General features: G+C 42.2%; 1 protein-coding gene across 2 annotated transcripts; it reads right to left on the reverse strand.

Annotated features, from left to right (window-relative positions):
- Positions 1-300: 300 nt before the first annotated feature.
- BORCS7 (BLOC-1 related complex subunit 7) lies at positions 301-12,641 on the reverse strand. 2 transcript variants are annotated; one of them, XM_037498000.2, is made up of 5 exons: positions 4,772-5,188; positions 4,578-4,640; positions 4,427-4,470; positions 3,539-3,559; positions 301-2,660 (listed from the first exon to the last, which is right to left on the reverse strand). In XM_037498000.2, exons 1-5 carry the CDS (start codon positions 4,898-4,900, stop codon positions 2,609-2,611), a joined length of 309 nt encoding a protein of 102 aa, XP_037353897.1. In that variant the 5' UTR covers positions 4,901-5,188; the 3' UTR covers positions 301-2,608. The 2 variants fall into 2 exon arrangements, with proteins under 2 accessions (XP_037353897.1, XP_037353896.1); XM_037497999.2 differs by lacking the exon at positions 4,772-5,188 and adding an exon at positions 12,465-12,641 and having other exon boundaries at positions 302-2,660.
- Between the last annotated feature and the right edge of the window lie 2,520 nt (positions 12,642-15,161).

Raw genomic sequence — 15,161 nt, forward strand, 5'->3', positions numbered from 1 at the left:
AGTTTCCCTCATTTTCCAGGTCATGGGGATGGAACCACACATACGGAACCATTCTCAGGCAATTTTGAATTGCGTGTAGGAAAGCAAGTTGCTTTTTTATAACCAGTCTGAACATACTCATTTAAATATCAGTTTTGTAATACTGTATCTTTTTATTTTATTTTTTATTTATTTATACAAGCACTGGGTACAGTCAGAAGCGCGGGAGGGTGAGAGAATTCACCAGAGCCAGAGCGGGGAGCAGAGCAGGCAGAAGGACCGAAGTACACTGCTGAGGGGAGCAGCGGGCGGCAGGAGAGGTCTGCGCGCCATGTGGGACCCTCCTCCAGTGGCTGGGGAGCAGCCGGGAACGAACCGTCGCCGCATAGGCCGTGGGCAGCTTTGCAACCCAGCGCTCAATCGCTGTGCCACCAGGGAGGCCCTATGTCATATATTTATATATTTTTCTAGTTCTTGTCATTTATGCTTGGTTTTCTTCCATTTTTATTTCTTCTGTTTTCTCTCTAAATTCTAACCACAACCCCTTAAAATTTTTTATTGCTAACAGAGATATAAAGAATGATTTTTTCTTTATAGCACAGCTTTGATAACACAAATTTCCTTGCACGTAATAAACTGTAACTATTTTAATAATATTATCCTCCAACGGTATAGTCTACAATCCAAATGGTATTTTAAAAAGCCATTTTTGTTTTTGTGCTTAATAGTTTAATTTTAGATAGCCTGTTTATTTCTACCAAAAACTAACTATCAATTATGTATACATTTTTGCTTGTTCCCACAATTCTGGCTACTTTTTTTGTGTATTTTGGCATGTTCTTAAAAATGACTGAATTCAATAATACTAGTTTTCATTATCTAATGTAAATTTTATTTACCATTAAAATTTTAATTGTAAAAGATATTTTATCAGTTACAATCAAGTATAAGCAGTCACTGCTTCTTTAATTTGTTTCAACATGATGAAGAAAGCACACTTACCTTTATTTCTTTGCTTCTGATATACTTAAATAGAATGACTTTTGCATTCTAAATTGGTGACCTTTTTATTTTTGGGGGGGAACAAATTTTGTCTCTTCATTGCTAATTATACATAATTTGTGCACCAGGTATGGTCAACAGCAAAAATGTGGAACAGACACCATGATCCTTAGGTAATGTTTCAAATGATTTACTCAATATAATATTTGCTGTCATCTGCAACCCTTCTGTTTAAAGGTAAGTTGAGCCCATTTACATTTAATAATTAAAATAATGTTTACAGAGTAAGTAAACATGTCTAGTTTTCTTCTTTACCTTAAGTTAATGTGCATTATGCATAATGAAGGATAAATGCAATGTGATATGATTGGTCAATTTGATTATATACAATATAAATCAAGTACTTATGAAAATACCACTTTCTTATATCCATTTTCTCTCAACTTCTTAGTAAATTAAGAATTAAACCAGAACAGGATTGAATCCCATTTTAAATTAAAACAAAGTAAAGACTTTTAGACCCGACCACAGACAATGTTAATGCCATTTAACAAGATGAACTCGATGAACATTGGTAAATGTCTGCAAACGTAACGTTTTCATAACCCTACATTGCAATCACTTAGTAATTCCAACTGCCTTGGCATTTGACAATAATGTCATACAAGTGAATTTGCTGGCAACTAGCAAAATTACAAAATAAACCCAAGGCCACTTAATCAAGACTCACAATAACAAACAAGGAATGCAGGTCAAGGTAGGAGACTGCACTGCACATATGATACCATCTGCTTCGTTTGCCCTTAGAAATTCACCACAAGATATAAAATAAGTATCCCTTCCTCTGAGTTTTCAGAAAAGAAAACATTTTGTGGCCATGAAATTAAAGTACTTCCTGAATATATGATCAAAGGAAAAAAGTCTTTAAAATGAATATTAATCATTCTTATGTGTTCACAAAAAAAAGTTCTATTTCTGAATTTAAAATGTCAGTATTTACTTAAGGATAACATTTAGACAGTATGGCTTTTGACTTTTTTTTTTTATATTTAAAGAGCAGGTTTATTAGAAAAGGGATAGGATAGTAAAAGACACTTGCACAGACACAAGCGGGCAGGAAGAGCTGCCCCGAAGGGACAGGTTTGCTAAGAGAGTTCTGCATGGTTGCAGGCGGGTGGCCTTGAGGAGAGCAGCCTCCACTGAAGGAGGTCAGTGAAGAGAAGTCCCTGCATGGTATAGGTCATGGGCAGCCAGAAAGTTGCTGCCCTGCAGAGGGAGAGTTGGTGAAAAGAAGCACCTGCATAGTTACAGGTGGGCAGATGGAGTGCTGCCACTTTTGACATATTAAAGTTCTATTGGAAAAACAAAGACATTTTTAAATTTGCTTTAATATCAAACCAAAAGACAACTTAAAAATTCAATAAAAGCATGGGTTAGTCCAATTCAAAAAGTGGTTCCCAAATTCAACCACCTGACTTCTTTTCAGGAAAAACTACATCACCACAAATTTTTTCTAACTTAACCTTTGCAGAAGAAGATGGGACTCAAACCCATAGTGCCACAGTTTTGTAAGGTATTTCCTCCTCAGAACTAGGAAAAGAAGTGCTTTTGCCTCCAATAAGCCATTCTATTTCAACAGATGATTCAACTGGTCCTGTAGATCCGAGGACTGCTCAACACTAGAAATTAAGATAGAGAAAAAGATTTATGTGCAATTAACAATAAAGACATCTCTTTCGACAATCTATTTGTACTTTATGAATGCATAAGTACTGCTGAAACTAAATAAAAATTTATATTGGTTCACTAGGGTCCCAGAAGTATTTAAATTATGAAGGAAGGTTTTTGAAGCCAATTAGTAGTATAAAGATTAAAGCATTAGTAGTATAAAGAATATTACAAGGGACAGATTTAATCTATTCTACAAAAACAAGGTTGTTTTGAACCTATACCTCCAACTGTCATGCAATGTTGTAAACCAATGTTACCGCAACAAAAAATTGAGGGAAAAAACAGTTGTTTAATGGCTTTAGTACATTTACTCTACTTAATGAATATTATCAATCTAAAAGGTTTTCTATTCTTTAAGGTTGGCCTCAACACTCTAACTTTTTTTTTAATAATTGGGGTACAGGACAGGGGTGTGGGGAGTAAGAGGATTCACCAGAGACAGAGTTGAGAACAGAACAGGCAGATTGACTGACGTACACTGCTAAGGGGAGCAGCAGGTGAGTCAGATGTCTGCTGCACCATGTGGGTAGCTCCCTGGCCAGGTTTCAAACTCCTGCTGCAGTGGCTACAGATAGCTTCAAAGGTTGCGTCTCAATCCCTTGTGCCACCAGGGAGGCCCTACACTCTAACTTTTAGAAAGCCTTTCCTAGCAGTGAATTGACTTACCATATGTCATTCTTTATATCTCAAATGACCTACCCCCAGAGCACATGTCAATATAAGGGCATGTGTCAACCTGAATTTTGTACCAATTAGGCCCAGCAGTATAATTCCTCTCAGCCTTCTTCAGTAGGTCCCTCAAACCCCTATTTTGGGGGTTACTTACTTCTTCTGAATAGCTTCTTGCCTAAATCAGAAAAGGAAAGGAGAAATAAAGATAGGAAAACTCAGTGAACTAGTAGGTTATTTAAAGACAGAACAAATTTTCAGTTTATGTTACAGTCTCTATTTCTGCCCATCTTACCCTAAGACTGTACTATTGAACCCATGATCAACAGCTGAGTGCAGAACTGCTGAAGAGGGATTCTAAACCTAAAGACGTAATACTACTTTATCAGCATGAGAGATCCAACAAACTATATGCACGGCTCAAACTCAATCTGGGTATGAGGAGTCAAATGGTCACAAATGGATAATGTATACACCCAAAGAGTGAACATCTAGTTTTTAAAATAACAAGAACTAACTTCCCAATCAAACATTGCCAATAGGTACATAAGTATAGCAACAATTGCCTAAAGTATAAAATGAAGTAAAATGAAAAGCTAATTATAATTTTGGATAAAATTTTAATTAAAATATAATTTTATCTAAAATTGTAACAAAATCTCCTGGATGATCTATATGTAGCGAGGACTGGGTTATATGTGAGCACACAGGATGAAAAATCACAGTTACACCAGATGGCCTAGTGAAGGAGCAAACTCCCCTGGAGAGAGCATGAGCAAAGTCAAAAAACACTATTTAAGCGCTTACTGGATGCCAAGCACCTTACAGGCTTTCCTCTGAGGAGCCCTTGATTAACACAAGAGAAGTTCACAAAAAGTGACCCTTGCTCCTGATCTCCGCTCCTACTATAAATTCTTCTGCAGTCTCAGGCATCTTTGCCAGAAGAAACTCATCCTTGACTAACCACACTGTATTCCCCATGAAAATGTGCTGAAGCACAGGTAATGATTCTGCAGCAAGACATCACTGGCGAGGACATACTTACTGGTACTGAAGATGTGTTGTTATTATTGCCATTTTCCTTAAACTCTGAATAAAGAAAAACACACAAACACAGAGAAATAGAGCATTCCACTTCCCTATAATCACATAAACTATGTATGTAAAACCCAATCATGGAAGAAATTATTCCTTACGTCTTCTGAGTGCAAGATGGCATCTTCCTGTAGTACCATGTTTCGGGCTGCCTGACCTAGCAGCTGGAAGACAAAAACAAAATAGTAATAATCAAAATTGCCAAACTTCCTGTCTCTCTGTAGCTGTTATACTACTGCCCTCGCTATTCTTCCCACTCTCTCAATCTATACAACTACAAACACTCTAAATGTACCAAGAGGATAATTTTCCATTTGTTCACATTGAAAATCCATTCCATGGTCACTATGGCAGTTCTGGCACAAACTTGACATCTGTTGCAAAGGCCACTGCCTGCATTCCAGAGCTGCTGAGCTCTCTGCATGGCTTCTAGAGCAAGTGCTGAGAAGTCTGCAAAAAACACTGGCTCCACAGGCCCAATGAGAACTCTTTAAAGAGATCTGGGTGGTTTGAGAGGAGTATGAGAACAGGAGCTAAGGTGGGACTGAAAAAGACAAAGAATATAGCTGCTTAGATATGGCATGAGAGACCGAGGGTAAAGGGAATGGGAAGCAGCTGGGCTTCAGAATGGGAAACCACCCAGGAAGAAAGGCCAGATGGGAGAAAAAAAAGAAAGGAGAGATATGGAAGCAGATTGTAATGAGTTCATGGTCAGTTGGACCCTGAGACCAAGAGAGAAAAGCTGCACTCTGATTCAGCTGGGTTGCCCACGATCAAGGAGATCAGACTTAGTTAGCCCCAAGAGGCAAGCAGATATTAACAAGGGTGCTTTTTAATATTATGATTTGGGTTCAATCTACATAGTTTGTGTGGCTACAGGGAAATGAATGTTCTATTTCTTTGTTGCTGTTTTTAAGTCAGAGTTAAATATTGAACCCTGTTCCTGGCAGACAACAAGTCCAGCTATATAATGAGTGCTACTGCTATAGGTATCAAACCTTCCCCTACCCCATTGGGTCAGAGAGATTCTGGTGAATGGGAACATTGCTACCACCCCCAGATTTGTCCTCCACAGCAACTTTTATTTATTTGTTTTTCCTATTAAGTTTTAAAATTAGTAAAACTTTGTGCGCTTCTAAAGTGAAAAACAAAACAAAATAAGACCTTCCATCCCTGGCTAATTCTTCCCTGGCTCCACATCAGTCCCATTACTTCCATTACTGGAAGACCCTTGTTGCCAGTCCCTCGCTTCCTCCAGCCCTGTAGAACTCCAAGTCCCAGTCATGTGTAAGTGCATCTCCATCCACGCTGGTCAGGCCGTCATCTAGACTGGCAATGCTTACTGGAAGCTCTACTGACTGGAACACGGCATCTAGCCTGATGGCATCATGCCCAGTGACAAGACAACTGGGAAAGAAGATGGTGCCTTCAACACCTTCTTCAGCGAGACGGACACTGGCAAGCATGTGCCCTGGGCAGTAGCTATAGATCTGGAAGCCACAGTCAATGATGAAATTTGTAGTGGCACCTACCATCAGCGCTTCTACCATGAGCAGCTCATCACAGGCAAGGAACATGCTGCCAATAACTATGCCCGAGGGCACTAAACCATTGGCAAGGAAATCACTGACCTCCGCTTGGACCAAATTCTTAAGCTGGCTGACCAGCATATAAGTCTTTAGGGCAAGCTGGTTTTCCACAGCTCTGGTGGGGATCTGGTTCCAGGTCCACTTGCCTGCTAATGCAACATCTCTTTGTTGATTATGACAAGAAGTCCAATCTGGAATTCTCCCTTTACCCAGCCTTACAACTTCATTCTCACCATCCACACCACCTGGAGCATTCTCTGCCTCCATGGTAGACAATGAGTCCATCTATGACATCTGTTATAGAACATTTGATGCTGAGCTCCCAACATAAACTAACCTAAACTATCTTATTAGCTAGATTGTGTCCTCCATTACTGCTTCTCTCAGATCTGATGGAGCCCTAACTGCTGATAGGGCTTGTTAGGTCCTTGTTATCTCACATAGGTCCTTGTTATCTCTGCTAAGAAAGCCTATCATGAACAGCTTTCTGTGGCAGAGATTACCAATGCATGCGTTAAGCCAATCAACCAGATGGTGAAATGTGACCCTCACCATGGTAAATATATGTCTTCTGCCATATTGACATGGTTCCCAAAGATATGAATGCCATCACTGCCACCATCAAGACCAAGCACAGCATCCAGTTTGTAGATTGGTTTCAAAATTGGCATTAATTACCAGCCTCCCACTGTGATACCTGGTGGAGACCTGGCCAAAGTACAGTGAGCTATGTACTTGCTGAGCAACACCACAGCCACTGCTGAGGCCTGGACTACACTCTGATCTGGTGTATACCAAGTGTGCCTATATTCACTGATATGTGGGTGACAGTATGGAGGAGGGAAAGTTTTCTGAGGCCATGAGAACATGGCTGCCCTTGACAAGAGGTTGGAGCTTACAGTACTAATGAAAGGTTGAGAGCAAAGAGTTTTAAACCTGCTACAATTGTATATTCTATTACTTTGGGATTATTTTATTTCTGTTATTCTATGAAGCTGTCAATTGGACAGCTTAAACTGTCGATGAAAGTGGTTTCCCTTAAAAAAACAAAAAACAAAAAACAGGGGCCTCCCCGGTGGCGCAGCAGTTGAGCGCTGGGCTGCGAAGCAGCCCACAGCCTCTGCAGCACCAGTTTGATCCCCGGCCACCGGCAAGGGTCCCACAAGGCGTGCAGACCTCTCCCTGCCGTGACCCCTGCTCACCTCAGCAGTATATCTCATCAGACTGCCTGTTCTGCTCGCTGCTCTGGCTCTGGTGAATTCTCTCACCCTCCCGTGCTTCTGACTGTACCCAGTGCTTGTATAAATAAATAAATAAATCTTTAAAAAAAAAAAAACTTTCTTACTTGTCCTTTCACCTACCTGTTCTCTCTCCCCTGTCTCTAAATAGGTTTCACTGACTTTTGATTTCGCTTTCCATTGTTTCTTTTTAAAACAACGGACATCTGCATATATCCTCTCCCTCCATACCAAAAGTTTAATATACTCTTCCACACTCTGCTATTTTCACTTGATAATATACCCTGATTTGGATGTGTAGCAATATATACTGAATCTCTGTATAGCTGTTCTACTACAGCAGAGCATGCTACTGTATGAATATCCTATAAGATTATTTTTTTTTTTTTTTTTTAAAATAGAGGCATGTTTTATTTATTTATTTTATTTGTTTGTTTGTTTTGTTTATACATGCACTGGGTACAGTCAGAAGTGCGGGAGGGTGAGAGAATTCACCAGAGGCAGAGCGGGGAGCAGAGCAGGCAGAAGGACCGAAGTACACTGCTGAGGGGAGCAGCGGGCGGCAGGAGAGGTCGGCGCGCCATGTGGGACCCTCCTCTGGTGGCCGGAGAGCAGCCGGGGATCGAACCAGCCCCGCAGAGGCCGCGGGCAGCTTCGCAACCCAGCACTCAACCGCTGCGCCACCGGGGAGGCCCTCCTATAAGATTATTCATCCATTCCTTCACTGTGGAATTTAGGACTTTTTCCAGTCTTTTGTTAGTGGCAGTGTTACAAAAGAATAACTTCTGTATCTTTGCATCTTGTTACCAGTGTATCTTTGGGCTAGAGTAATAGAATTATGATTGTGGTTGCTAGATGAGAGAGGGTTTTAGTTTTGCTATCTATCGTCCAATTCCCCCTCCATTAAGGTTATAACATTTTGCATTCCCACCTACAATGTATGAGAGTGCCTATGCCCTCTTGTGGCCACTTTTAAGACACAAACTCCAAACTCCTGTAGATGGAAAATAGTAACTGACAAATCAATGGCAGAATTCTAGAAAGGATTTTAACAACCTCACTCACTCATTGAACAAATACTTCTACACGCTTATGATATGCCAGTAAAAGACACAGTCACTGGGGCCTCCCCGGTGGCGCAGCGGTTGAGCGCTGGGTTGCGAAGCTGCCCGCGGCCTCTGCGGCGCCGGTTCGATCCCCGGCTGCTCCCCGGCCACCGGAGGAGGGTCCCACATGGCACGCAGACCTCTCCTGCCGCCCGCTGCTCCCCTCAGCAGTGTACTTCGGTCCTTCTGCCTGCTCTGCTCCCCGCTCTGGCTCTGGTGAATTCTCCCACCCTCCCGTGCTTCTGACTGTACCCAGTGCATGTATAAACAAAACAAACAAACAAACAAATAAATAAATAAAGCATGCCTTTAAAAAAAAAAAAAAAAAAAAAAGACACAGTCACTGTCCTTACTGGGTTTACAATCTGGGGTTATGAAGTGTTGAAGGAGAAGCCTGGATGCCCTGGGAGCCAGTGGGACAGAGGGAATTGTTCAGGTAAGGCTTCTTCCTTTTTTCTTTTTTTTAAAGATTTATTTATTTATTCATACAAGCACTGGGTAAAGTCAGAAGCGCGGGAGGGTGAGAGAATTCACCAGAGCCAGAGCGGGGAACAGAACAGGCAGGCTGACGTATCAGGGTAGGAGAGGTCTGCGCACCATGTGGGACCCTTGCCAGTGGCCGGGGATCAAACCGGCCGGGCGCTGCAGAGGCTGCAGGCAGCTTGCAGCCCAGCGCTCAACAGCTGCACCACCAGGGGAAGCCCCAGGTAAGGCTTCTTAAAAAGTGACTTCTGGGCCTCCCTGGTGACACAAGGGGTTAAGCACTGCACTATGAAGCAATTTGCAGCCTCTGCAGCATGAGTTCGATCCCCAGCAGGCCAGAGAGAAACCCACATGGCGAAGCAAACCTCTCCTATCTCGCTCGCTGCTCCCTTCAGCAGTGTATTTCAGTCAGTCTGTCTGTTCTGTTTCCCACTCTGTCTCTGGTGAATCCTCTCACCCTCCCCCCCACCCCTGCATCTCTGTCCTGTACCCCAGCTCTTGTATGCATAAATAAATAAATCTTTTAAAAAAAAAGTGACTTCTACTGCTGAGACTAATGCTGAGACTAACAGTTGGAGTTTAGAATTCCTTTTGCATGTAATTTCAATAAAAAGTGAATGGACTTGAAGGGGATGTACATGCAGACATTGGTTAGGAGAAGACTGCAGCATTCAAGCAAGCAATGAGAGTGACCTGAACTATATTAGTGACAGTATAAAAAAAAAAAAAAAAGGTTGGGGGTATGCAGGATTCTTGAGAGACATTTAGAAGACAGACTGGATGGGACTGTGACTGTCTAGAATGTAGAGGTTGTTGAAAAGTAGGGCTAAGACAACTTTTCTTGGATGATAAATATATTCATTGGCAATTCAAGGGCAACATAGATGTGATAAATGTTATACAAGAGATACAGTAAGAACAAAATTTCAGAGAATTGAGATATCATGTAATAATCCTGTCTCAGAAAGCAAAATGATCTCAGTTTAACTCCATCAACACTGAGCACCCAATCTGAACCTCCTATAGAAGCAGTCATGTGAAAATATACAAGAAGGAATGGGAAAGAGCAGACCTCATTAGGGCAGTCAGTGGTGACATAGTGGATTCTTGGCCATTTAATCCAGCTAGTACCACATGAGAAAGGGAGTCCAAGAATGTGGACCTAGAACCATCTATGTAGATTTGAATCCAACCTTTACCTCTTCCTAGCAACTGAGTCATCTTGAACAAGTTAAATTTCTCTTTGTATTCTCTATGCAAAAGAACCTCCCTTATTAGTGATAGTAAAGACAGTGAGTTAAAACACAGCAGTGGGGGCCTCCCTGGTGGCGCAGCAGTTGAGCGCCGGGTTGCGAAGCTGCCCGCAGCCTCTGCAGCGCCGGTTTGATCCCTGGCCACGGGGCGAGGATCCCACATGGCTGCCCGCTGCTCCCGTCAGCAGTGCACTTCGTCATTCTGCCTGCTCTGCTCTCCCCTGACTCTGGTGAATTCTCTCACCCTCCCACACTTTTGACTGTACCCAGTGCTTGTATAAATAAATAAATAAAATCTTAAAAAAAAAAAAAAAAAAACCACAGCAGTGTCCAGCACATAGCAGATGCTCAATATACATGTAAGTTTATTATGACTATGGTTGTTCAATACAATCGGTGGTTAGCTATGAACACCATCTATTTTCTCAAATCATATATCTATTTTTCCCCAAAAAAGATTTAAGGCCACTCATACCAAACTACATATGTGTGTATAAACACTTAAACACACATATTTTCTTTTTGGGAAAAAAAAGGTCTAAAAGTCTTGAAATGGATAAGGAAGCAAATTTGTCCAACACTGAAACAGACAAGGGGCTTTTATGTAACCAAGCCAAAATTGTGAATCACAATGAGTCGCATAATTCTTATTTAATAGGAGGCAAAACAACAATTCTCCAAGAGATAAGCTTTTCTAGGATACTGAACCCTGAAAAGATCATATCACGTGGGGCTGCACACAAAACATATTTGGGATCACCAGATCAGAGACTTCAATAATAGTATTATGGTAAATGTAAATATTTTCCTGTAAACACTATCAATTAAAGCTAAGGGCATGACATGAAAGCTTATTCTGTAAAGATAATTCTGTTAGCCCCTAAACTAGTATCAATAAAGCTTCTATGAACATTTATATACAAGTCCAAAGGTTTACTACCCCAACTACAAAACTTAACGAAATAATATAGAAACTGATTAAATGTGAAATTACTATTGCCATGAAAACTAAGTGGAAATCTTATATGACATGTTATGTATATGGTTGATTTACGTAACAAAATGATGGACTCTTTTTCATTTCTCTTGGGTAAAAACCTAGGAGTGGAATGGCTGAGTTATTGGATCTATTTTGTTTGTCCGTTCACCTGTCAACAGTTCTTTGGGTTGTTTCCAGTTGGGTGCTATCATGGAACATGTGCTATGTACAAGTCTTTGTATGGATATGTACCTTCTTTTCTGGGTTAAAATTCAGGAGTATAATGAACATGGGGGTGTTGTTTGAGACGTACATTTTGTGCACATACACCACCTTTTCTGGTGGGAAAAGCCATCAAATAATTCCATTAATGGAACCAGTCAGAGGATGCGGGGGACAGCTGCGGGTAAAGGAGAAAACGATACAGAGAGGCAAGAACGTGGCCGGAAAGACAAGCCAGAAAAGGATCAACGCATAGAAAGATGAGGCATAAACCTGTGGGGCGAATCTGGGATGCTGAGGAATCTCGGGGGCCCCAAGAGACAGATAGTCACTAGAGACAACCCGGGGAGAAAATCAAGAACTGGTGAGGGTCACTAGCTCGTCCTCAGTCCTGCGGTAATCTCCTCATTAAACCACAGATTCCCTCTAGAAAACTTAAATAAGGGACCAGGAAAAAGAATAACTATAAGGAAGAAAATATCAAACTCAACAAACTATGAACCAGAGACACTCTATGGGGGGTGGAGGGCGGGGAAAGGAAGGCTTGGGGTCAAAATAAGGGGGTTGTAATTGTATGGGGCATATAAAAATAAAATTTAAAAAAAAGAATGGGGAGCAGAAATAAATAAATAAACAAACAAACAAACAAACAAATAAATAAATAAAATGTAAGAGACAGAAAAAAATAAAAAAGAGCACTTGTCCTAGAAGTAATGTGGGTACAGGTCCTTTAGTCATGCAGGCTCCTATGTCTCTGGACCCTCTTTCTAACAAGGCAGCATGACTATAGACTTATATTAACTTTTTCTCTCTTTGTTCAATATCTTGTGGCTGCATAGAGTAATTTAATAAATCCAAATCGTCTCTTTCAGTTTTCAAAATAAATAAATAAATAAATAAATAAATAAATAAACCACAGGTTCCCATCACGGCGCGCCTTCCCCCACCACACTGGTAGTCCTACCCACGGCGTCTACACACGCGGGAACCTGCGCCGCGGCTACCGAGCTCCACCCTCGGCCCCAGCCCACAGCCTTCCGCGCCCAGGCTGCCCCTTGACACGGCGGTGCGAGGGGGCGGGCCGGGAAGCAGGCCCCGCGAGTCCACTCCCGCCTCACCTCCGAGCTCCGGGACCCCTTCAGCACCTGTTTGGTGAGCGCGATCACGTCAGTCCCACAGGTGTTCACCTTCTCGGTGAGAAGCCCCTTCACTGACTGACCGAACCGCGCTTGCGAATCTGCCGTCCCAGCCGCCATCTTAGCAGGGCAGGGAGCGCCGCCGCGCGGGCGACGGCAAGTCGCGGGGGCCAAAAGAGTGGCCGAGAGGAAGGCGCGAGAAAGAGGGGCGCGTGCGCTCCCCGGGGGGTTGCGCTTTGCTAACTTTAAATTCGTTTGAAATATTCCTGTTGATGCCTTGAGGAAGACAGGGTCCAGGCAGACATCGCTAGAGGGGATAGAGGGGAAGGAAGCCTGGACTGGAGACCCAGTGCTCCCATTTAGTTGTGTGACTGCAGATCAGTCAACCTGTGACTGATTAAAAACAGAAGTAATAACGTAGTCGCCAAAGGATTATGACAATGAATTAAGATCATTCATTTCAACAAGCGTTTCATGAAATAAATTCCAAACATTGTGCTAGGCTGAGGATCGAGAAAGAAAGTGTAACGGGTGGTCCCCAGGAAAGGGGGAGGTTCCCTGCCCCACCCAAGGGAGGGTGGAGCTGAGCAGGAAGAGGAGAAGCTGCAGAGGAGACTGAGGAAGGAAGCAGGATGGAGCCAGGAGACCTGGAGGAGGCTCATGGAGCCTAGAGACACGTGAAGAAACTGCGCTTGTCTTTTGGTCGTGGACTGGGTGACACAGATGTGGGTGAGACCCGTGGGGAGGTGACAATGGCAGCTTTTATCTTGATGTTGATTTTGCTCTTTTCCTTCCGGGCTTGTCTGGTTGTTTCTGACCCTTCTCTGTGGGTCCCCACTGGAAGATGCTTTAGACTTGTGGCAGGCTTTGGGGCCTTGTTCTGGGCCAATCCCATATGAATGGACTTTTACCCACGAGGGGACGGGTAACTTTGGGTGCTTCATTTACGAAACTAGATTCTTTGCCTTTCCTGTATTGTTTCCTAGTTTTATTAAAGTTCCTTCCCATTAAAGTCTCCTATGTTTTGTGTTGATGCGGCGGATGGCAGAACCCATTTAGAATAGGCAGGTTTGTGGGGTTTGGGCTGCCCCTCTCCCTGTCCTATAACAAAAGGAGATACAATTCTTGTCCACAAGGAGGTCCTGGGCTAATTAGGCCTTTAAACAGGATCTGGGAAGAACCACCCAGTAGAAATACTGGTGAAGGACACAAACAAGAAATTTAAAAAATCAAGTGGCCAATTAATGTGAAAAATACTTAACATCACTGATAATTTTTAATGATAAATAACCTCTTTGTTCTATTAAAAGCAAACTCTCACTTTGGAAAAAAAAGTTAATATCTAGAATGTTTCATGTAGCTCTATTTCTTCTTTAGCTAATGCACGAGAGATGAAAATAGTATTAATTGCAAATTTTCCTCAAAATCACCCTTACTTAGTTATCAACTCTACTGTCTCCTTCAAGCTTCTAGATTCACATTTCTGTTTGATTTTTTCACTTAAATATTGTTCTTACTTGATTTATTGAGGTATATCTTTTTTAAATGTACAATTTGATGAATGTGTAGACAGATGTCTACATCTGTGAATCACTACCACCATTAAGATACAGGACATTTTCATCAACACCAGAAGTTTCCAATTGTCCCTTCACAGTTTATCTGTCTCTCCAGACAATTGATCTGCATTCTAGATTATTACATAAAATTAAGTCATGCAAGAAATACTTTTTCTTGGCCTGACTTCTTTTTTCTCAGCACCATGACTTTGACAACCATCCACATTGTTTGGGGGGTGGGGGGCGGTGTTTGTATATAAGTGTGGCTGGGTGCTACAGCTGGAGTAAGCGACACCTACAGTCAGAACTGGGACTAGAAACTAAGCCTAGTGTCCCCTGAGTCTCCAAATTCTCTCTGTGAGAGTGAGGATTCAAGCTTGAATTTCACCTGCTTACTCCTGCAGCTTTCAGTTAGATACACAATTTGTCTATTTGCATGAGGGCTTAGGTTGTGGTGTGGAAAATAATTCACTTTAAATAAGGAGAGAAGGGCCTCTCTGGTGGCGCAAGGGGTTAAGACTCAACTTATGAAGCTATCCAGAGCCACTGCAGCAGGAGTTTGATCCCCGGCCAGGGAGCTACCCACATGGCACAGCAGACCTCACCTGTATTGCCCGCTGCTCCCCTCAGCAATGTATTTCACTCAGTCTGCCTGTTCTGTTTCCCACTCTGTCTCTAGTGAATCCTCTCACCCCCCACAATACCTCTGGCCTGTATCGCAGTTCTCGTATGCATCAATAAATAAATCTTTAAAAAAAAAATGAGACAATCCTGCAGACTTATTGGGCGCGAACCTATGGAGCCAAAAAAACAGAGCATGATGCCTACAGGTCTGGTCCACCTATCCCTCACGTTGTGCTTTGCTCCTTGGACCCCAGTTATACTGAGGGGAAGAGACTATGAACACTGCTATATGAATAGCTTTCCTAGGTCCCTGTGATATGCTGGAAGCCCCTTGTGCAGGGAGCACCTAGGTATTATGTACTTGAGAGGGCATATGCAAGATTCCTTCTGTGTGGCCACAATACAAATGTAGGGTCATATTTTCAAAAGGGGATAGAGTTCTAGCTGTTTTGTTGGTAAACTCAAGAGCAACAGAAATAGAGAATCTACTGTCACT

Source organism: Talpa occidentalis, unplaced genomic scaffold (genome assembly GCF_014898055.3).
Source record: "Talpa occidentalis isolate TD23 unplaced genomic scaffold, MPIMG_talOcc4v2.1 talOcc4.8, whole genome shotgun sequence".
In the NCBI taxonomy this organism is placed as follows: Eukaryota; Metazoa; Chordata; class Mammalia; order Eulipotyphla; family Talpidae; genus Talpa; species Talpa occidentalis.

Bases quoted from the DNA above. Each gene is read 5' to 3' on its own strand.
- BORCS7 (XM_037497999.2), bottom strand. From the start codon at position 12,602: ATGGCGGCTGGGACGGCAGATTCGCAAGCGCGGTTCGGTCAGTCAGTG. The intron at 4,471-4,577 runs GTAAGGAATAAT...TTCTTTATTCAG, and splicing joins CCATCTTGCACTCAGAAGAC to AGTTTAAGGAAAATGGCAAT. The intron at 3,560-4,426 runs GTAAGTATGTCC...TTTCTGATTTAG, and splicing joins ACAACACATCTTCAGTACCA to GCAAGAAGCTATTCAGAAGA.